Source organism: Gorilla gorilla, chromosome 14 (genome assembly GCF_029281585.2).
Source record: "Gorilla gorilla gorilla isolate KB3781 chromosome 14, NHGRI_mGorGor1-v2.1_pri, whole genome shotgun sequence".
In the NCBI taxonomy this organism is placed as follows: Eukaryota; Metazoa; Chordata; class Mammalia; order Primates; family Hominidae; genus Gorilla; species Gorilla gorilla.
In genome coordinates this window covers 35,175,830-35,198,395 of record NC_073238.2, presented here as the reverse complement: position 1 = coordinate 35,198,395, position 22,566 = coordinate 35,175,830, and the positions used below count along the sequence as shown (strand labels likewise).

Genomic DNA, 22,566 nt, shown 5'->3' with positions numbered 1-22,566 from the left:
GAGTCTCTCTCTGTTGCCCAGGCTGCAGTGCAGTGGCACAATCTCGGCTCACTGCAACCTCTGGCTCCCAGGTTCAAGCGATTCCCCTGCCTCAGCCTCCTGAGTAGCTGGGATTACAGTCCTGTGCCACCTCGCCCGGCTAATTTTTAGTGGAGATGGGGTTTCACCATGTTGGCCAGGCTGGTCTTGAATTCCTGCCCTCAAGTGATCTGCCTGCCTTGGCCTCCCAAAGTGTTGGGATTACAGGCGTGAGCCACTGCACCTGGCCTTCTTTTTTTTTTTGAGATGGAGTTTCGTTCTTGTTGCCCAGGCTGGAGTGCAGTGGCGCGATCTTGGCTCTCTGCAACCTCCGCCTCCTGGGTTCAAGTGATTCTCCTGCCTCAGCTTCCCGAGTGGTTGGGATTACAGGCATGTGCCACCACACCTGGCTAATTTAGTTTTTTTTTTTTTTTTTTTTTTTTTAGTAGAGATGGGGTTTCTCCATGTTGGTCAGGCTGGTCTCAAACTCCCGATCTCAGGTGATCCACCCACCTGGGCCTCCCAAAGTGCTGGGATTACACGCGTAAGCCACTGCACCTGGCCCTCTTTCTTAAAACACGTGTAGTTGCAAAGTTCTAATGTAATTGCACAAAATAAATACTTTGGAACCCAAGGCCCAATCTGAAGCATTATAAGCCTCAAACATTTACTGTCACAAACTGTTTATCTACATATTTGCACAATATCATTGATCTTTGGTAATTACTCTTTGCAGCAACTAGAATCATTTTGTAATTTTCTTGTAGATTGCTATACTTGGTCAAATATTTATTGAGTGCCTACTATATGTCAGGCCCTATGATAACCACTTAGTTACTAAAAAGGACCATTAACTGCATTTTGGCTCACTTTAAACTTCAGTAATAAAATAAAACTTACTTAGTTTCTCAAGCAATACAAACCTTGTTAATTCATTTTCTCTACTTCAAGTTGCAGAGACTTCAAGTACAAGAAACAACATATTTTCCAATGGAGCTAATAATGCAGTTCCGTGTGGCCGGGCACAGTGGCTCATGCCTGTAATCCCAGCATTTTGGGAGGCTGAGGCAGCGGATCGCCTAAGGTCAGGAGTTCAAGACCAGCCTGGCTAACATGGTGAAACCCCGTCTCTGCTAAAAATACAAAAATTAGCCAGGTGTAGTGGTGCACACCTGTAATCCCAGCTACTCTGGAGGCTGAAGCACAAGAACCGTTTGAACCCAGGAGGCAGAGGTTGCAGTGAGCTGAGATGGCACCATGGCACTCCAGCCTGGGTGACAGAGCGAGACTCCATAACACACACACACACAGCCATTCTGTTGCAGTGACATAAAACCTCAACAGTATGGCTTTCTTATAACTAGGAATAAGAAACAGGAAGATTTCAACAAAAAATAAACTTAAAAATACTGAAACGAATTTGACTGTGTTGTTTCAGAAGGCTGAATAAGCACCAAATAGAAGTTATAGGAATGTAGACCGTAGATGTCAGCTCAAAACGAAACAAACCCCTGATCCGAACAACCTAATAGCACTGGTTTGAATACTGAAACAGCTGTCAGGGCCACTTGCGTGGAATGTCCTAGAGGCAACTGGAGCACTGGAGGGAAGGTTAATTACTTGATACTCTAATATGCCTTTCAACACGGATTCCACAAACACGACAATGCTGATTTTTGTCCTTTCTTTTTTTTTTTTTTTTTTTTTTTTTCCTGAGACAGGATCAGCCTCTCACCCAGGCTGGAGTGCCGTGGTGTGATCTCGCCCCACTGCACTCTCGACCTCCTGGGCAATCCTTCTGCCTCAGCCTCCCGAGAAGCTTGGACCACAGGCGCAAGACACCACACCGGGCTTTTTTTTTTTTTTTGGTAGAGACAGGGTCTCGCGATGTTGCCCAGGCTGGTCTCGAACTCCTGAGCTAAAATGATCCTCCTGCCTTGGCCTCCCAAAGTGCTGGGATTACAGTCATGAGCCACAGCGCCTGGCCGACAAAGCTCATCTTACTGCATTTGAGAAGCCAGGTAGTCAAGGTCAGGCTTTCCTGTCCCTGCTTTCTCCCTCTCCTATGTGAGCCAGCCCTTAAAGAGTGAAAACGGCAAGAGCCAAAGGGTTTTCCTCCCAGGGTCTCCTAGCGACCCGCTGCCCAGATACATTTGGATGATTGTCCTGCAGAAGGCCAAAGCCCTCCATTATGAAAACGAAGCGTTCGGCCGGGGGCGGTGGCTCACGCCTGTAATCCCAGAACTTTGGGAGACAGAGGCGGGCGGATCACCTGAGGTCAGGAGTTCGAGACCAGCCTGGCCAACATGGTGAAACTTCGTCTCTACTAAAAGTACAGAAATTAGCCGGGCGTGGTGGCGGGCGCCTGTAATCCCAGATACTCAGGAGGCTGAGGCAGGGGAATCGCTTGAACCCAGGAGACGGAGGTTGCAGTGAGCCGAAATAGGGCCATTGCACTCCATCCTGGGCGACAGAGTGAGACTCTGTCTCAAAAAAAAAAAAAAAAAGAAAACGAAGCATTCTATCCTGGAATGTTCTCCCACGGCAAGAAGGAACAGAGAAGCAGGAGACAGAAATACTTTGAAAGGAGGTGCGCTCTGAGGAGGGGAAAGCGGGAAGAGCGATTCCAAGTTTAGGAAATCCTGCACGGCGCTGGAGCGTGGAAGGGCAAGGAGGAGCCAGGGGAGGCGGTGTGCAGGGCTGAGAACGGAGGGAGCGAACTGGCGTCGTGGATCTGCGGGTCCCCGGGCGGGCTGTACTAGGGCAGTGGGGAGAGGGCCGGGGGCACCGCGAGGCCGGGGCGCCGGACACCACGCATGCGCGGGGCTGGGAGCTTAGCGGGGTGCGCGGCTGCAGCAGTCTGGGCAAACCGCCCCGGCCTCGCCCGGTGCCGGCTGCGGCTGCCCCCGCCCCAGCGCGGCGGCCGGGCTCACACTAGTCCCCTCCCAGCCGCCCGGAACCCGGCAGCCCGGCCAGACCTGCCGAGGCCGCGACGCCGGCGTCGACAGCGGCTGCGACTGCCCTGGGAGCGCGTGAGGCTCCGGGGTCGCGGCGGCGATTGGCCGGCCGCGGCGCCCGCTCCCAGAATGCAGCGCATGGCGCGTCATTGAAGAGAGACCATGATGGCGGCGGCGCTGGGGCCCCCAGAAGTGATCGCTCAGCTGGAGAACGCGGCTAAAGTTCTGATGGTGAGGACGCCGCGCCCCTCAGACCCCGGGATTCGTGGGCCCCCGGTCGGCCCTGCCACTCCAGGCCTTGCTGCTCGCTGGGCTGGCGACTGGCAAGGGCCTGCAGGGAGCCTGGAAGTGGAGGAGGAGGTGGCGGTGGCGTGGCGCAGGATTCTTCATCCTACTTTCCTCCTGCCGTCGTCCCCTCCTTCCAAGAGCTGTCCCCTTCCCCTGGCTGCCCAGCACCCCAGTCGGGCATGGGAATATAGTGGTGTAGCAAAGAGAATTTCTTCACCTTACACCCTGCCTCACAGACTGGGTCGCAGAGCAAGGCGCCGGGAAGAAGTTGGGGTTATCCCCGCAGGGCTTCGGTAGGGGAAATTTGTAGGGCTGTGTGAGCGCTCTTGGGGAGTTGGTGTCGGGAGGGATTGGATGGCACAGCCTGGGTGCTGTTAGCAACCCTTGTTTCCTGTGCATTCGCATCCTCTAGCGCTTCCCTGACATGCAGCCACCTCTGGAGTAATTGCAGCCGGCAGCACGTGGAAGGGCCGGGCCGGCCGGAGGGAGGGAGGGGAATCGTTGAGACCAAGGTCATTGGGGCAAAACTTGGTGTAGTGCTAAGCTCCTTAAAGCTCCCGCGATTTGGAGAACTGAGTCTATGCTTCTCTTTGACTTCATGCTTACACTACAATAAACAGTTTGATGAGATTGTTTACTAAGGGAGTTTGAGAAGGCCGAGTCAAAGGATAAAAGTATTACATGCAAGGAGGAGAAGTAAGGATAAACTACGTTCAGTTAGTAAACAGTGTTTGTATTTGCTGGCTCAGCTTCGTTTTTGCAAATTATGACTTCGGTGTTTGTAGATGTTTTGGGAAGTTAGAGGTTCATTTGATACCTGGATTGATTCAGACTTTCTAAGAATTGGATACAGCCAGCTTTGTTACCTTTTTGGACTTTTTTCCTTTTGGTTTGGTGTTAGGGTGTTTGAGCATCACATTTGAGAATATTCGAACTAATTCTAGCGTAGTTTGTAGTTCTAATATTTTACACCAGATATTTTTGTTTCTTTAAAATCAAGAAGTCTAATAAAAGCAGGATTTACTTGCTTCATTATGAATATTAACTTAATGTACGTTTTGTCACAAAACAGACTAGTGAAGGCTTTCACACTTGTGCAAATTAAGCAGAAGTAACTAGCTAGTATTCCCCTTAATACAAGATTCTTAAAAATCCCTGACATAGAGCGTTTTGTAAAATTCCTGAAATTTTCCTAGGAGCTAGGGGCTCTGTTTTCATTAGATTCTGGAAGGAGTATGCCACCCAAAACACGGCTGTAGTTCTTACACTGATCAGGTAAAATCAGTGTCCTTCGTCACTGGCTTAATATAAACTAGTATTTGTGTTTTCCAATATCTTCCCTCTTCCCTGGCAAAGCTGCTTTTATCCCCTATAAGGAGTAGGTGAGAAGAATAGTAGTAAGTACCATTTATTGAGTGCTAGATATTGGGCTTGATGCTTTACATGCTTTACATATTTTATTAATTCTTGCAACAGCTTTGCTTTACAAGGTTGAGAAACTGTAAGTGGCCCGGGTTACACGATTACTAAATGGCTGAATTAGGTCTTGAACTCAGTTCTGTCTGGCTCTAAAGCTGTGTGTCTTTCCACTCTACCCCATCTGTCATATGTTGTATAAATAATTTGTCTAAATGCTTTTTATCTTTTCAGAGGAGAGTAGTATTGAAAAAAGTGTCATGTTATTAAAAGCAGGAAATTACAGCCGGGCGCGGTGGCTCATTCCTGTAATCCCAGCACTTTGGGAGGCCGAGGTGGGCGGATCACTCGAGATCAGGAGCCCAAGACCAGCCTGGCCAACACGGTGAAGCCCCATCTCTACTAAAAATATAAAAATTAGCCGGGCGTGATGGCTGGCACCTTTAATCTCAGCTACTCTGGAGGCGAAGACAGGAGAATCGCTTGAACCAGGAGGCAGAGGTTGCAGTGAGCCGAGATCGTGCTGCTGCACTCCAGTCTGGGCGACAGAGTGAGACTTCATCTCAAAAAAAAAAAAAAGGAAATGACTTTTTGGAAGTTTCCACTTAAGTATTCAGAAATTTGTACCAAAGATGTGTAGAGTAGTTATTGTATTATTTCTTAATATGAAAGCTATATTCCAAATTATTAATAGCTACCATTTATTGAGTACATACTATGTTCGAGGCGCTGTGCCAAGCCCTTTACATATATTACTTTTTATCTCCAGTAACTCTGTGAGGTAGGTATTATTACTTTCATCTTCTTGTTTTTTTTTTTTTTTTTTGAGACCAAGTCTCACTCTGTTGCCCAGGCTGGAGTGCAGTGGCATGATCTTGGCTCACTGCCACCTCTGCCTCCCGGGTTCAAGCGATTCTCCTGCCTTAGCCTCCCGAGTAGCTGGCACTACAGGTATGTACCACCACACCCAGCTAATTTTGTACTTTTAATAGAGACAGGGTTTCACCATGCTGGCCAGGCTGGTCTCGAACTCCTGACCTCGTGATCCACCTGCCTCGGCCTCCTAAAGTGCTTGGATTACAGGCGTGAGCCACTGCACCTGGCGTGTTACTTTCGTTTTCATTTTACAGGCTAAGGAAACTCCAACATGTAGATGCTGAGTAATCTACACAAATTTACATAGCAAGGGGTAGAGACTCAAACTCTGGTTTGTCTGTTACCAGTCTGTGGTTCTTAAGCTGTAGGATACTGGGACCAGAAAGGAGGTAAATTAATTTATCTTTGGCTAATTAAGGTTGTTAATGCTCCGTCAATTATTAAGCATTAAGCTACATATTTTAAACAGAGTCATCTTAGCATTTATCCATCTGTGGGTCTGAATATATCTTATGGAAAATTGCTGTATTTTAACTGTTAATATGCTTTGAGATTCAAAATGCAAATAGTGATGTATTTCATAATTATTTTTGCTTAATTTTTCATTAGGTAACTCATATAGTTTTATGGAAATCAGCATATAATTTTAGAACATAGAAGAATCTTAGATCTTTTGGTACAGAGGTCTTAGGGAGTCTAGGATGAATATCAGAAGGAAATTGTAACAAATTTTTTGGTGTAAACGTACATTTTTAGTAATAGGGTCTAGAGCTTTTATCACTGTCTCTGAGAGACTAGAAACTGAAAAATAAGAACCAAGTCTAAGCATTCTCCCTTCTATGCTACAGATGGGGAAACTGAGGTTCAAAGAGGTAGAAGTGACTTGCCCAAGGTAGGTCACAGAGCAAATTCATGATATAACTGATCCAGGCTGAGATCACCAGACTCCCCTTTCAGAACTTTTACTCTTTTTTTTTTTTTTTTTTTTTTAACTTTTTTTACTCAACCATGTTGGTTCTTAGTCAACATATACTATAAATGTTACATTTTATTACTTGATGGAAAATGTCTAAATATGGTACATCTATATTCAATCAATTTAGGTTATTGGATAAGCTGCCAGATAAAGTAGTACAGTCGTCCCTCGGTGTCCATGAGAGGTTAGTTCCAGAAGCCGCCTCCACCCATGGACATCAACCGTGCATTGATACTTAAGTCCCCCCGATCCCCTCCCTTTCTTTTGAGACAGGGTCTCTGTTGTCCAAGCTGGAGTGTAGTGGCATGATCATGGCTCACTGCAGCCTTGAATGGGTAATTTTTTAAAAATATTTTTTTGTAGAGAGGATCTCACTATGTTGCCCAGGTTAGTCTTGAGCTCAAGTGATACTCTTGCCTTGGCCTCCTAAAGTGCTGGAATTATAGGTGTAAGCTACTGTGCCCAGGTGAGTTTTTTACATGATATGGTATGGTAATTGTGTATGACCTGTGCACATCCTCTTGTATACTAAAATGTAGGAGGTGTTTTGATTTTAGAGACAACATTATTGAAAAGTTTAGTGTTCTAATAGTGTTGATGTCACATTCATTTGCAGTCCAAAGAGCGCTTTATTTATTGTCTTGAGTTTGCTTGGTTTTGTTGCCCTGTCTTCATTAGGTTGTTTTGGATTGTCCTTAGTGATTGTGTGTAGCAATAATATAAGATAGTGCAGAGCACACATATTAACTGATACATTATAGAAAAGTAATTTTCATAGGTTTTTTTTTTCCTTTTTCTTTTGAGATAGCCTTACTCTTGCCCAGGCTGGAGTGCAATGGCGCAATCTCAGCTCACTGTAACCTCTGCCTCCCAGGTTCAAGTGATTCTCCTGCCTCAGCCTCCCAAGTAGTTGAGACTGCAGGTGCCTGGCACCACACCTGGGTAATTTTTGTATTTTTAGTAGAGATGAGGTTTCAACACGTTGGCCAGGCTAGTCTTGAACTCCTGACCTCAGGTTATCCTCCCACCTTGGCCTCCCAAAGTGCTGGGATTAACAGGCGTGAGCCACCGCACCCGGCCCATACATTTGTTTTTAAACCAGGATGGATTTAGTGAGTGTAAATCCAACTTTAATAAACGAGATTCATGACTGGTTTTCATAGATTTTATTATAGTGGAATCTGGTTAATATCTTCTAAAATACTTGCACATCTGTAGTCCTATAGAAAAATTTTTGTCTTCATTCTCATATCAGTCCTGTGAAGTAAATAGGATGAGATATTCCTAAACCTTATAAATGAGAAAACCTGGCCAGGCATGGTGGCTCACACCTGTAATCCTAGCACTTTGGGAGGCCAAAGTAGGTGGATCACCTGAGGTCAGGAGTTCGAGACCAGCCTGGCCAACATGGTGAAACCATGACTCTACTAAAAATACAAAAATTAGCTGGGCGAGGTGGTGCATACCTATAACGTAATCCCAGCTACTTGGGAGGCTGAGGCAGGAGAATCACTTGACCCCAGGAGGCAGAGGTTGCAGAGATTGTGCCATTGCACTCCAGCCTGGGCTGTAGAGCGGGACTCTGTCTCAAAAAAATAGAATAAATAAATAAATAAATATGAAAACCTGATATTCAGAGATGGCAAATGATTTGCCTGTTGTCATATAGCTAGTTTGGATCTGGAATCCAATTTCTGGCCATTGATTTGTTTTAGAACATTTCTTTAGTATATAGAAACACAGCATGTTAGACACTATGCTGTGCATGCTGAGGAGACAGAAGAAGCACCTTCTTTTCAAGGAGTGGAGAAAGGCAAAAATATTAGCAAACGTTGGTTGGTAAAGTTATAATAGAAGTAGGTACAAACATCTATCTCAAGCTGAGATGGGGACTGAGAAAGGGCTTCTTGGAATAGGTAACCCTTAAGCTGACTCATGAAAAATAGATTGGAGTTTTCTAGTTTGATAAGCAATATCCCAGGTGGAGATATATATTTTGGGGAATATAGTGTGAGAGAATATAGTTTGGGGAAATACAGTGAGTTTGAGGAATATTTGAGCATTTATATAGTAGATATTTCCTGAGACCTTCAATGTGTAAGGTACACTGCCTTTATTTTTTTGTAACCACAGTACATGTCATAAAAATGAAAATTTTAATTAATTGAACCTACTTTTCTTATTTGAAAGATGCATTATAGTAAGTATGCATTTTTGTTTATTTCAGCCCTGTCTTGTAGTACCTGCGGTGGCACTAGATATTAGAAAACTGGCACAGCATTCTTTTTCTCAAAAAAGCTAATTAATAGGAAATTTATGTTTCAAATTCAGTTCAATTAAATGTGTATTTGCAGTTGGACTTGTGTCAAACTAATTGGAACATAGCCAGTGATCCAGAGAAGAAATGCGAAAAGGCATTTGAAATCATCCATAGATGCCTAAAAGGCAGTTGTTAAAATTTAACAGCGTTTTATGATTAAAACAATTAGATAAACTAGGAATTGAAGGGAATTCTCAATATGATAACAAATAGTTATCTGAAACCATGTATTAAATGATGATATCCTCAGAAGTAAAACAGGAGTCCTAATATAACTGTTATTTAACACCTTCTGGAGGGTCTAACTGATACAGTAATATAAAAAATGGGAATAAGTGCAGATATTGGAAAGAAAGGCCAAAAAATGATTATTTGCAGGTGATATGACATTTCGGAAAAAAAGTTTAAGCAAAATAACTAAGACTGTTGGAACCATTAGTTCTTTGGAAAGATGACCAGATATAAGAAAAATAAATGGGTTGCAAGATTTCCTTTATATCAACAGTGATCAGCTTAAAATTGGAAAAAAGATCCCATTCTATTAGAAAGAAAAACTGTAGAAATAAATTTTAGGGCACTGATAAGAAACATGCACCATTTTTATGAAGAACACGATACAGCTTATTTGCAGAATATAAAAGAGCTGAATTAAATGAAGGCAATGCTCCTTGGTCTGAAAGGTCAATCCGGTTAAGGTGGCAATTTCTCCCTCATTCATCTCTAAATTGAATATAATGTCAATCAGAATCTCTCTTTCCTCCTCACCCTTTTCTGAGGTGCGAGAAAAATTAATTGATTAGAAAATATATCTGGAAGTCTGTGAAGGGTTTGGGGACTTGACGTAGCAACTATTAAAATGTATTCAGAAGCTAAAGTAATTGAAACATAGCATTGGCATAGGAAAAGAATAGAAAGTTAGAATAGTCTAGAAACAGAACTAAGAATAAAATGGTATTGCACATTGTAAAGGTATAGGGAAGTATGCTACAAGTTTTCGATACAAGAGCCTTCAATATATAGCTGACCCCCAGCTATTTCACTTCTGGCCATTTATTCAGTTTATGGAAATACTTGCTTATACACAAAGAATGTTTACTGTAGTGTACTTTGCTGTAATGAAGATTGAAACAGCGTAAATGTCCAGTTATACCAAATTGATTTAATATACTGGTATTCTGTATAATGGAATTCTATGGAACTCTTAAAAAATATGGTATATCTAAAATGTGATAGCTTTTTTTTTTAAAATGGGAAGACCTGAATGAACATGGAAAGATACTCAAAATAAGACGAAAAATTGCAGAATAGAATATATGATCCCATTTCTGTTTTCTAGAAAAAGTTCTGTATATATTTGTATATGCATAGAAACGGAAATGGAAGGCTTATACTAAACGTCTTTTTTTTTTTTTTTTGAGACAGAGTCTTGCTCTGTCACCCAGGCTGGAGTGCAATGGTGCGATCTCAGCTCACTGCAACTTCTGCCTCTCAGGTTCAAGCGATTCTCCTTCCTCAGCCTCCCGAGTAGCTAGGATTACAGGCATGCACCACCACACCCAGCTAATTTTTGTGTTTGTAGTAGGGACAGGGTTTCACCTTGTTGGCCAGGCTGATTTTGAACTTCTGATCACAAGTGATCTGCCAGCTTCAGCCTCCCAAAGTGCTAGGATTACAGGTGTGAGCCACTGTGCCTGGCCTATACTAAACTTCTAAGAATAGCTACATAGGGAATGAGATTGCACATGGGAGGAGTGCTTAATATAGTTTTAATATAGTTTGAATTTTTTACAATATAAAAATTTAGACCATAAATTAATACTCCGTTTTAGTAAATTTGAATGTTGCATGCATTTCTATTTTCTTTTCTTTTCTTTGAGATGGAGTCTCACTCTGTTGCCTAGGCTGGAGTGCAGTGGCACAATCTCGGCTCCCTGCCACCCCTGCCTCCCGGGTTCAAGCAATTATCCTGCTTCAGCCTCTAGAGTAGCTGGGACTACAGGTACACGCCACCATGCCTGGCTAATTTTGGTATTTTTAGTAGAGACGGTATTTTACCATGTTGACCAGGCTGTTCTCAAACTCCTGACCTCAGGTGATCCGCTCGCCTCGGCCTCCCAGAATGCTGGGATTACAGGCGTGAGATACCACACCCAGCCTGAATGTTGCATGTGTTTTAAAAAAAATCTACCTTTTTTTTTTTTTTCTTTGAGATGAAGTTTCACTCTTGTTGCCCAGGCTGGAGTGCAATGGCGCCATCTCGGCTCACTGCAACCTACACCTCCTGGGTTCAAGTGATTCTCCTGCCTTACCCTCCCCAGTAGGCTGGGATTTACAGGTGCCTGCCATGATGCCTGGCTAATTTTTTGTATTTTTAGTAGAGACGGGGTTTTACCATGTTGGCCAGGCTGGTCTTGAACTCCTGACCCTCAGGTGATCCACCTGCCTTGGCCTCCCAAAGTGCTGGGATTATAGACGTGAGCCACCACACCCGGCCAAAAAAAAATCTACTTTTAAAATCTACTTCCTTGAATGTCCTGCAATTATTTTTATGTTGAAGAATGTTCAAAGCTGTATCATGGTTCAGACTAAGACTAGGTTTGTGGTTTTGCATTATAGACTTATAAATACAAATGCAGGGCATTCCATTTCCCCAGATTTGTTTAATCACTGCTAAGTATAATATAACCTTGTGAATAAATAAAAGGAAAAATGTCTTTTGAGTGAGAAAGAGCTAATAGAAAACTAATAAACTTTATTCTGGAAAAGAGATAGGGATTCACTCTTTCTCTGTTTGTAATTATGGGAAAAATTAGGTCCATTGTAATTTGACAGTATTTTAGAGAAGGGTTTTTCAGAGTTTAGAACATGCATAACCAATCTTAGGGTGATTATTAAAACTGCAGATTTCTGGCTGGACACAGTGGCTTACACCTGTAATCCCAGCACTTTGGGAGGCTGAGGCGGGCAGATCACCTGAGGTTGGGAGTTCGAGACCAGCCTGACCAACATGGAGAAACCCTGTCTCTACTAAAAATACAAAATTAGCCGGTGTGGTGGCGCATGCCTGTATTCCCAGCTACTCGGGAGGCTGAGGCAGGAGAATCACTTGAACCCGGGAGGCGGAGAATGCAGTGAGCCAAGATCATGCCATTGCATTCCAGCCTGGGCAACAAGAGCGAACTCTGTCTCAAAAACAAAACAAAACAAAAAACTGCAGTTTCCTTTGCCTTACCTACGAAGATTCTAATTTAGGAGGCCATGTTTCTTTCTTTTTTTTTTTTTTTGAGACGGAGTCTCACCCTGTCACCCAGCCAGGAGTGCAGTGGCGCAATGCACGTTTAGGCTCATTGCAACCTCCGCAACCTCCGCCTCCCAGGTTCAAGCAATTCTCCTGACTCGACCTCCTGCGTTGCTGGGATTACAGGCACGTGCCACCATGCCCGGCTAATTTTTGTATTTTTAGTAGAGACGGAGTTTCACCATGTTGGCTAGACTGGTCTCGAACTCCTGACCTCGTGATCCTCCCACCTCGGCCTCCCAAAGTGCTGGGATTACAGGCATGAGCCACCGCGCTTGGCCATGGAGACCGTGTTTCATTCCATATCCTCATCTTTTTTGTCTTTCTTAGTGGGTCTGAAGGGTCAGTATAGTGAGTGGGTGGCCTCTGCCTTGTATCCGAGCCATAAGACTGTTTCTGTCCACTGTCTTTGTTGTCCAGCCAGGGCTACCTACATAATTTGCAGGGCCCAGTGAAAATGAAAATGTAAGGCCTCTTGTTCACAAAAAGCAGGGGAAAAGTGCCATTAAGTGTTGTGAAATATAAAGCATTTTTCTTTAAAAATGTTTGCACCTTGTGAGGCTTTGGATAAGTTACTGCCTTTCCAGCTTCTGTTGACTCTTTTCCAGTTGCTTTTTGTCTTCATCAGCCACACTAGCTTTTTTGCAACCCTTCCCACTTGTGTCCTGTGTCCTGTCACAGGGCCTCTCATATACTAGTCCTTCTGTCTGGAATGCTTTTCTTCACTGTCACTTCATCCTTCAGTTCTCTCAGTAGTCAGTTTCTCAGGGAAGCCTTCCTTAGCCTGCCTGAAAGGTGAGATTCACCTGTCCTTTTATAACAGTGTAGTTCTTTTATTTATTTTTTTATTTTTTACTTTTTGGAGTTAGGGTCTTACTCTAAAACCCAGCTGGAATGCAGTGGTGTGATCATGACTCACTGCAGCCTCAAACTCCTGGGCTGAAGCGATCCTCCCCCTTTAGCCTCCCGAGTAGGTGGGACCACAGGTGCACGCCACCTGGCTATGTTATAATGTTTTTGTAGAGACGAAGTCTTGCTGTATTGCCCAGGGTGGTCTCAAGTTATTGGTAGTTCTTTTATAACACCTTATTTATGTGATTGATTAATGAACATTGGTCTCTCTTGCTGGACTCTAATGTATATTTGTTCAGGGACCTTGTTTGCTTTTCCTTGATTATGTGTGTCTAGTACAGGGCTTGGCACCTTGTTGCTCAGTAATATTTGTTGAATGAAAAAGGATGAATAAACGAGGAAGGGAGTATGAAATGAGACTAGGGAAATAGAGGCTGGGTTATCTTAAGGTTTTGTTTGCTGTAATAATTAGCTTGAATTCACACAGTATAAAATTTGGCTGGGCATGGTGGCTCACACCTGTAATCCCAGCACTTTGGGAGGCTGAAGCGGGCGGATCACCTGAAGTCAGGAGTTCGAGACCAACCTGGCCAACATGGTGAAACCCCATGTCTACTAAAAATACAAAAAATTAGCCAGGCATGGTGGTGCATGCGTGTAATCCCAGCTACTCAGGAGGCTGAGACAGGAGAATCGCTTGAACCCGGGAGGTGGAGGTTGCAGTGAGCCAAGATCGTGCCACTGCACTTGCAGTGAGATTGCACCACTGTACTGCACTTGGAGTGAGCCGAGATCGTGCTACTGCACTCCAGCCTAAAAGAGCAAAACTCCGTCTCAAAACAAAACAAAAAAAAGCTTGTCAGATTTGTGGTTTTGATGTTTGACTGGCAGCAGTGTGAAAAATCCTGTCTGTAGCTCCACCTCCCTGGGTGGATGAGGCAGGAGAATTGCTTGAGTCCAGAAGTTCAAGCCTGGGCAACATAGCAAGACCCTATCTTTTTTTTTTTTTTTTTTTGGAGATGGAGTCTTGCTCTGTCACCCAGGCTGGAGTGCTGTGGTGCGATCTCGGCTCACTGCAACCTTCACCTCCCGGGTTCAAGCAGTTCTCCTGCCTCAGCCTCCCGAGTAGCTGGGACTACAGGCATATGCTGCCACGCCTGGCTATTTTTTTGTATTTTAGTAGAGACAGGGTTTCACCATGTTGCCCAGTCTGGTCTCGAACTCCTGAGCTCAGGCAGTCCGCCTGCCTCAGCCTCCCAAAGTGCTAGGATTACAGACGTGAGCCACCACGGCTGGCCCAAGAGCCCATCTTTTTTAAAAAAATAGAGAAATAATAACCACTACCTCAGGGAGTTAGTGCAAAGATAAAATGATTTAACATACATTGAAAGAAAAGTGTTTAGTATAGTGCCTGGGGTATAGTAAGTGCTCTGTAAATGTTAGCTGCTATTTTGTACTTTAATGTATCAAATAACATGGCATCAAATCAAGATAACCTTATAGTAAGCACTTGATAAATACATGTTGAGTTAATTAGATTTCTTCTAGAGGAACACTAGCTGATAGAACTTTCTGTGCTGATGGAAGTGTTCTTTATCTGCTCTCTCCAATGTGGTAGCCACTAACCACATTCGTCTTGAGCTCTTGTAACATGGTTAATGTAAGGGAGCCACTGTGGTAGTGGATACTGTGTTAGACACCACAAGTCTAGAGTGTGGCTGTTTGTTCTTTTTTTTTTTTTTTTTTTTTTAAATTGAGACGGAGTTTTGCTCTTGTTGCCCAGGCTGGAGTGCAATGGCTTGATCTTGGCTTACAGCAACCTCCACCTCTCGGATTCAAGCAACTCTCCTGCCTCACCCTCCCAAGTAGCTGGGATTACAGGCGTGCACCACCATACCATGCCTGGCTAATTTTGTATTTTTAGTAGAGACGGGGTTTCTCTATGTTGGTCCGGTCAGGCTGGTCTCAAACTCCCGACCTCAGGTGATTGGCCCACCTTGGCCTCCCAAAGTGCTGAGATTACAGGCATGAGCCAATGCTCACAGCCTGCTCCTTTTTTTTTTTTTTTTTGAGGCAGGGTCTCATTCTGTTGCCCAGGCTGGAGTGCAGTTGCGCAATCTCGGCTCATGCCATCCTCTGCCTCCCAGGCTCAAGCAGTCCTCCAGCCTCAGCCCTCTGAGTAGCTGGGGGTACAGGCAGACACCAACCATACCCGGCTAATTTTTGTATTTTAGTAGAGACAGGGTTTCACCATGTTATCCAGGCTGGTCTTGAACTCCTGAGCTCAAGCAATCTGCCTGCCTCAGCCTCCCTAAGCGCTGGGATTACAAGCATGAGCCACCTTGCCTGGCCATGCTCTTTGCGTATTTCTTCTGATTTGTAAATACTGATTTCAATTTCTTTATTTCTTTTTTTTTTTATACAGAGTCTTGCTGTGTTGCCCAGGCTGGAGTACAGCAGCACAATAGCAGCTCACTGCAACCTCCACCTCCTGGGCTCAAGCAATCCTCCCACCTCAGCCTCCCAGGTAGCTGGGACTATAAGCATGGGCCACCATGCCTGGCTAAGTTTTGCATTTTTTGTAGAGACAGGGTTTGTCTGTGTTGCACAGGCTGGTCTTGAACCCTTGGGCTCAAGCGATCCTCCCACCTCAGCCTCTCCAAAGTGCTGGGATGACGGGCATAAGCCACCGTGCCCAGCTCCTGATTTAACATTTCAAATAATTCTTATAGGTTCTAGCTCATTATTTCTGGTTGTTGCATTCCCACTGTCAAAATGCAATACTGATTTTAGATATTAAATGCATCCTTAACAGGTTTCTGTCTTCTTATTACTTCTGGTTCTTTTTCTTGCTCTAGCATCAGCAAAGCACAATGCTTTTGACAACATTGGTGGCACACAATATTGGTGAAGGGAAGATGAGTATTCTTTGCTTTGTAGTTATAAATCATTTTCATTTTTAGATTTATAAATGGCAATTAGAGTGATCAAAACAATTTTTCATTAACTTTATATATACACCTACCTTTAGCATTTGCCCACTTACGAACTGTATCAAGCAAATTTTTTACACACGAAGATGAAAGAATGATATCACATGTCGTTTCAGCAAAAACAGATTGTTTTGGGTTCTTGTCACAGAATATTGGGTAATGATGTAATTCTCGTGTAATGACTGTCAATGAGATTACCATATTTTTTTCCTTGGAAGTATGTTCGTTCATTGATTGTTGAGTTGGAGAAAATTCATTTAGGGCAGGATTTCTCAAACTTGCCGTTATTAGCATTTCGGGTGGATACTTTTTGTTGCTGAGGGCTGGTTCGTGCATTGTAGGATGTTTAGCAGTGTCCCTACCCTCTATCCACTAGTTGCCATTAGTGCTCCCCAGTTATGGCAACCAGAAATGTTTCCATACACTGCCAGATGTCCCTTGGGGGACAAAATTACCTAAATTAAGAACCACTGATATAACATCATCATCTGAAGACTCAAGGTCTGAGATGACACTTACGTGATCCATTTTACCATGATTGACAGAGTCTAGAGCAGTTCAGTCTGTAGAAACTTTCTGCAGTAATAGGAATATTCTGTATTTGTGTTTTGCAATGTGATAATTACTAGCCATGCACACATGGCACTTGAAATATCCCTAGTATATCTGAGGAGCTAAATTTTTAATTAACTTAAGTTTAAACAGTCTCATGTCTAGTGGCTACCGCATTGAAGAACACAAAAAGAGTGTCTTTTTGCCAGGTGCAGTGGCTCACGCCTGTAATCCCAGCACTTTGGGAGGCCGAGGTGGGTGGATCACTTGAGGTCAGGAGTTCGAGACCAGCCTGACCAACATGGTGAAATCTCGTCTCTACTAAAAATGACAAAAATTTAACTGGGAACTGGGCATGGTGGCACACGCCTGTGACCCCAGGTACTTGGGAGGCTGAGGCAGGAGAATCACTTGAACCCGGGAGGTGGAGGTTGCAGTGAGCCGAGATTGCACCGTTGCACTCCAGCTTGGGCAACAAGAGCGAAACTGTCTCAAAAAAAAAAAAAAGTGTCTTTTTGCCTTCATCTTCTGACTTATCTCATAATTGTGAACGTGAAATGTCTTTTGTCAGTTTTCTTCTCTTTGTCATTATGGTTGGGAAATGAAAAATTTCTAATTCTCAACGGTATTCAATGAAACCTTTCAAAAAAGACCACCAGACTGGGTGCAGTGGCTCATGCTTGTAATCGCAGCACTTTGAGAGGCCGAGGCAAGCAGATCACTTGAGCCCAGGAGTTTGAGACTAGAGTGGGCAACATGGCGAAACTCTGTCTCTACAAAAAATAAAAAATTAAAAATTAAAAATTATCCACGTGTGGAGGCCCGCACCTGTAGTCTCATCTACTCAGGAGGCTGAGGTGGGAGCATCCATTGAGTCTGGGAGGTCAAAGTTGCAGTGAGCTATGATTACAACACTGCACTCCATCCAGCCTAGGTGACAGAACAGACCCTGCCCCAAACAAAACAAAACCCCCACCAGGTTTCTTTTATATCTTCTCAAAAGATCATGCCATATACTTGGAGCAATGTGGTAAAAAAAATTGAGGGTAATGTAATAGGGTTGATTTATTTAGTTATTGCCTCTCTCTTCCATATCATTTCATCATTCATTTTCTTATTATTTTAGTCTTTTCTTTTTTTTTTTTTTTTGAGACGGAGTTTTGCTCTTGTCGCCCAGGCTGGCATGCAATGGCACAATCTCGGCTCACTGTGACCTCTGCCTCCCAGGTTCAAGCGATTCTCCTGCCTCAGCCTCCCGAGTAGCTGGGATTACAGGCGTACACTACCATGCCTGGCTAATTTTTCTATTTTTAGTAGAGACAGGGTTTTGCCATGTTGGCCAGTCTGGTCTTGATCTCCTGACCTCAAGTGATTCACCTGTCTCAGCCTCCCAAAGTGCCAGAATTACAGATAGGCGTGAGCCACTGAGCCCGACCTCTTTTTTTTTCCTTTTTCTTTTCTTTTTTGAGACAGAGTCTGACTGTCGCCCAGGCTGGAGTGCCGTGGTATGATGTTGGCTCACTGCAACCTCCACCTCCTGAATTCGAGTGATTCACCTGCCTCTGCCTCCCAAGTAGCTGGGACTACAGGTGTGCACCACCACGCCAGGCTAATTTTTTTATTTTGAGTAGAGATGAGGTTTCACCATGTTGGCCAGGCTGGTCTCAAACTCCTGACTTCAAGCGATCCACCAGCCTCAGCCTCCCAAAGTGCTGGGATTACAGGCATGAGCCACAGTGCTCAGCCTTGTTTATTTTCTAATGTTAACTCTGTTTTGCATTTCTGGGATATACACTGTGACTAACTTGGTCACAGTGTATATTATTATCGTCATTATTATTTTTAACGTCCATTGTTGGATTTGGTTTATGAAATATCTTTTTATTAATATTTTTAATTGACATAATTGCATACGTTTGTGGGGTATAGTGTAATGTTGTAATGTTTTAATATATATATACAACGTGGAATGATTAAGTCAAGTTAATTAACATATCCATCACCTCCCTTATGTGAAGTATCTTAAGATTTCTTCTTCTGTGTTCATGAGTAGGATTGATGTATAAATTTCTTTTCCTCCACTGTCCTCATCTGGTTTTGCTATTGGCATATTTATGATGATATGCTGGGCTCTTAAAATGGCGTAAGGAGTGTTTCCTGTTTTGTAGTCTCTTGAAGCAATCTGTATAGGATTGGAATTGCTGTATTTATCACAATAAATTTGTTTGCTATCCTTTTTTTTTTTTTTTGAGACGGAGTTTCGCTCTTGTTGCCCAGGCTGGAGTGCAATGGTGCAATCTTGGCTCACTGCAACCTCTGCCTCCCGGGTTCAAGCAATTCTGCCTCAGCCTCACGAGTAGCTAGGATTACAGGCATGCACCACCACACCTGGCTAATTTTGTATTCTTAGTAGAGACAGGGTTTCTCCATGTTGGTCAGGCTGGTCTCGAACTCCCGACCTCAGGAGGCCTTGGCCTCCCAAAGTGCTGGGATTACAGGCATGAGCTAACACGCCCAGCCCTGTTTGCTATCCTTTTAATGTCTTTTTATTTTCCAAGGCATCTGTAGTTGCTTTCTCTTTTAATTCTTGCTTGTTTATATATTTGTGTTTTTCCTCTCCAATTTTATTAGTTATTCCAAATAAAGAACTTTTGGCTTTTTTGTTTATTGTAAACTATAGTTTTATTTTGTTTTGTTTTGAGACAGAGTCTTGTTCTGTTGCCCAGGCTGGTGTGCAGTAGCGTGACCTCTGCAGTCTTGAACCCACCGCATCTTGGGTTCAAGGGATTCTCCTGCCTCAGCCTCCCGAGTAACTGGGATTACAGGCATGAGTCACCACTACAACTAATTTTTTGTATTTTTAGTAGAGACAGGGTTTTACCATTTTGGCCAGGCTGGTCTTGAACTCTCAACCTCAAGTGATCCACCCGCCTCAGCCTCCCAAAGTGCTGGGATTACAGGTGTGAGCCACCGCGCCCAGCCTGGCTTATACATTTTCTGATTTCCATTATGATTTTTTTCATCCTTGAATTTTTCTAGTTTTTGTTATTGTTATGTTAAATCAATTTCTTACTTAATTGCTCTTGGTCAGGTAATATGTCACATACATACCAGTTATTTAAATTTTGTTTGGATATGCCTTACAGTCTAGTGTGTTGTCAGTTTTTGTTCAGTATGTGTTTGAAAAGAATGTGATATTCACTTAAAGGTGCAATGTATTTATGCTATTAAATCAAATTCATTAGATACTTCTGTCTTCCTAAGCTAACAGTTACTGAGAGTTACATGTTAATCTTCCACTCTAGTGTATTTGTTGGTAGTTCTGTTTTGTTTTGTACGTATAAATTGTATTGCATGCCATCGTAGTTAAACCTTTTATAATTATGAGATGGCCCAGCATCTTTTAGTAATATTTTGCCCTAAATTCTGTTTTTCTCTGATAGCTACATCAATTTCATTAACTTTATTTTGATTAGAATTTTTTTCTACTTTTGTAAACATTTTATTTTTTCGTTTTTATTTTAAAAATTGTTTTGTAGAGACAAAGGCTTGCTTCGTTAACCAGGCTGGTCTTGAGCTCCTGACCTCATGTGATCTTCCTGCCTTGGCCTCCCAAAGTGTTGGGATTACAGGCATGAGCCATTGCACGAGGACTTTTTCCATCTTTGTGCTTTCAACCTTTCCATGCCCTTGAGTTTTATATGCATTTCTTATAAACAGCATAATTTTGGATTTTCTTTTTTATCCAGTCTGTCCATCTTAGTTTTTTATGTAGAGCATTTAGTTTATTACATTTACTTGTCATTACTGATAAATTATAACTTATTTGTTATCTTATTGTGTGTGCATGTGATTTTTTTCTTTCTTGCCTTCTTTTAGGGTTTGATAATCTTTTGTTTCTCATTCCATAGTTTGTTGTCATAAACTATGTTCTTAGTTTTAGTATCTTATTGACCACAGTAAACATTTTAACATGCATATTCAATTTAGTCCAAAGATAATATGTATATTCTGTCCCAGGCAGAGTAATACAAAGACTAGCTTAAAAATACCTCTCTCCTGGCTGGGCACGGTGGCTCATACCTGCAATCTCAGCACTTTGGGAGGCCAAGGCAGGCGGATCACCTGAGGTTGGGAGTTCGAGACCAGCCAGACCAATATGGAGAAACCCCATCTCTACTAAAATACAAAATTAGCCAGCATGGTGGCGCATGCCTGTAATCCCAGCTACCTGGGAGGCTGAGGCTTGAACCCGGGAGGTGGAGGTTGCAGTGAGCCGAGATTGCGCCATTGCATTCCAGCCTGGGCAACAAGAGCGAAACGAAACTGCGTCTCAAAAAACAAACAAACAAACAAAAAAACAAACCAAAAAAACCTCTCTTTTTACTTAGTGCGCTATTGCCGTCCAGAGTTTTAATTGTCTTTTTTCATTTTCTCAAACTAATCTTTACTTATTTTTGTTTTAAGAGACAGGGTCTTGCTCTGTCACCCAGACTGAAGCGCAGTGGTGCAATTAAAGCTCACTGCAGCTTCAAACGTTTGGGCTCAAGTGATCCTCCTGCCTTAACCTCCCAGGTAGAATCATTTTAAAAATACAATACTTGGCCACGTGCGGTTGCTCATGCCTCTAATCCCAGAATTTTGGGAGGCTGAGGCAGGAGAATCACTTGAGCCCAGGATTTTGAGACCAGCCTGGGTAACATGGCAAAAATCTCATCTCTATAAAAATACAAAAAAATTTAGCCAGGTATAGTGTCATGCGCCTGTGGTCCCAGCTACTCCGGAGGCTGAGGTGGAAGGACTGCTTGAGCCTGGGAGGTTGATGCTACAGTGAGCCGAGATTGTACTACTGCAGTATACCCTGGGTGATAGATTGGACTGGATTGGATCGGATTATATTGTATTTATTTTTAAGAGACAGGGTCTCACCCTCTTGCCCAGGCTGGAGTGCAGTAGTGTGATCTTGGCTCACTGCACCCTTTACCTCCTGAGCTCAAGTAATCCTGCTTCAGCCTCCTGAATAGCTAAGACTACAGGTGGAGGCCATCATGCCTAGCTATTTATTTATTTGTGAGACAAATCAATTTTTGAGACTGCCTTGTTGCCCAGGGCAGTCTTGAACTTCTGGGCTTAAGCGATCCTCCTGCCTCCGCCTCCCAAAGTGCCAGGATTACAGGTGTGAGCCACCTCACCTGGCCTTAGTGAACGTATTTAACAATATGTTTGGCCGGGTGTGGTGGCTCATGCCTGTAATCGCAGCACTTCAGGAGGCTGAGGCATGCGGATCACCTGAGGTTGGGAGTTCAAGACCAGCCTGGCCAACATGGAGAAACCCCATCTCTACTAAAATACAAAATTAGCTGTGTGTGGTGGCGCATGCCTGTAATCCCAGCTACTCGGGAGGCTGAGGCAGGAGAATCACTTGAACCCAGGAGGCGGAGGTTGCGGTGAGTGGAGATCGCGCCATTGCACTCCATCCTGGGCAACAAGAGCAAAACTCTGTCTCAAAAACAAACAAAAAAAACCAATACAATATGTTTACTCCATAGTCTTTTGCATTCAAGATCATTAATTTGGATTCACTTTACTTGAAGTATTTTCTTTAGAATTTTTTTAGGGAAGAGTACTTTGGTGGTAAACTCTCTTGGTTTTTATTTGTAGGAACATGCTTTCATTATACTCTAATCCCTGAAAGATCATTTTTCTAGATAGACATTTCTAGGTTAATAGTTATTTTCTTTCAATACCCTGAAAATGTTATTCTGGTCTCTCTTGTCTGACTTAACTTATTGCTCTAAGAAATACAGTTTAGTCTGTTATGCCTTATAAATATCTTTTTTCTTTGACTGCTTTTAAGGTCTTCTCTTTGAATTCCTCAGTTTCACTGTGATATCAGTAATATGATTTTTCCTCCTTTTTATTTAGTTTGGGATTCATTGGGCTTTCTGATTTTTAGCGTTTCTAATCAATTTTGGAATGCTTCTTTTCTTTAGCTTTGAGTCTACATCTTTCCTTTCTTT

General features: G+C 43.2%; 1 protein-coding gene across 3 annotated transcripts in view; it reads left to right on the top strand.

Annotated features, from left to right (window-relative positions):
- The first annotated feature begins 2,983 nt into the window (after positions 1 to 2,983).
- Positions 2,984 to 22,566, top strand: part of XPO4 (exportin 4) — a 125,194-nt gene continuing 105,611 nt past the window's right edge. For 2 of the 3 annotated variants that reach the window (XM_055360123.2, XM_055360120.2), the window contains exon 1: positions 2,984 to 3,206. In XM_055360123.2, the coding sequence (XP_055216098.1) occupies positions 3,138 to 3,206 (69 nt within the window). In that variant the 5' untranslated portion in view covers positions 2,984 to 3,137. The remainder of the gene's footprint in view (positions 3,207 to 22,566) is intronic. The other variant, XM_055360121.2, reaches the window with a different exon arrangement.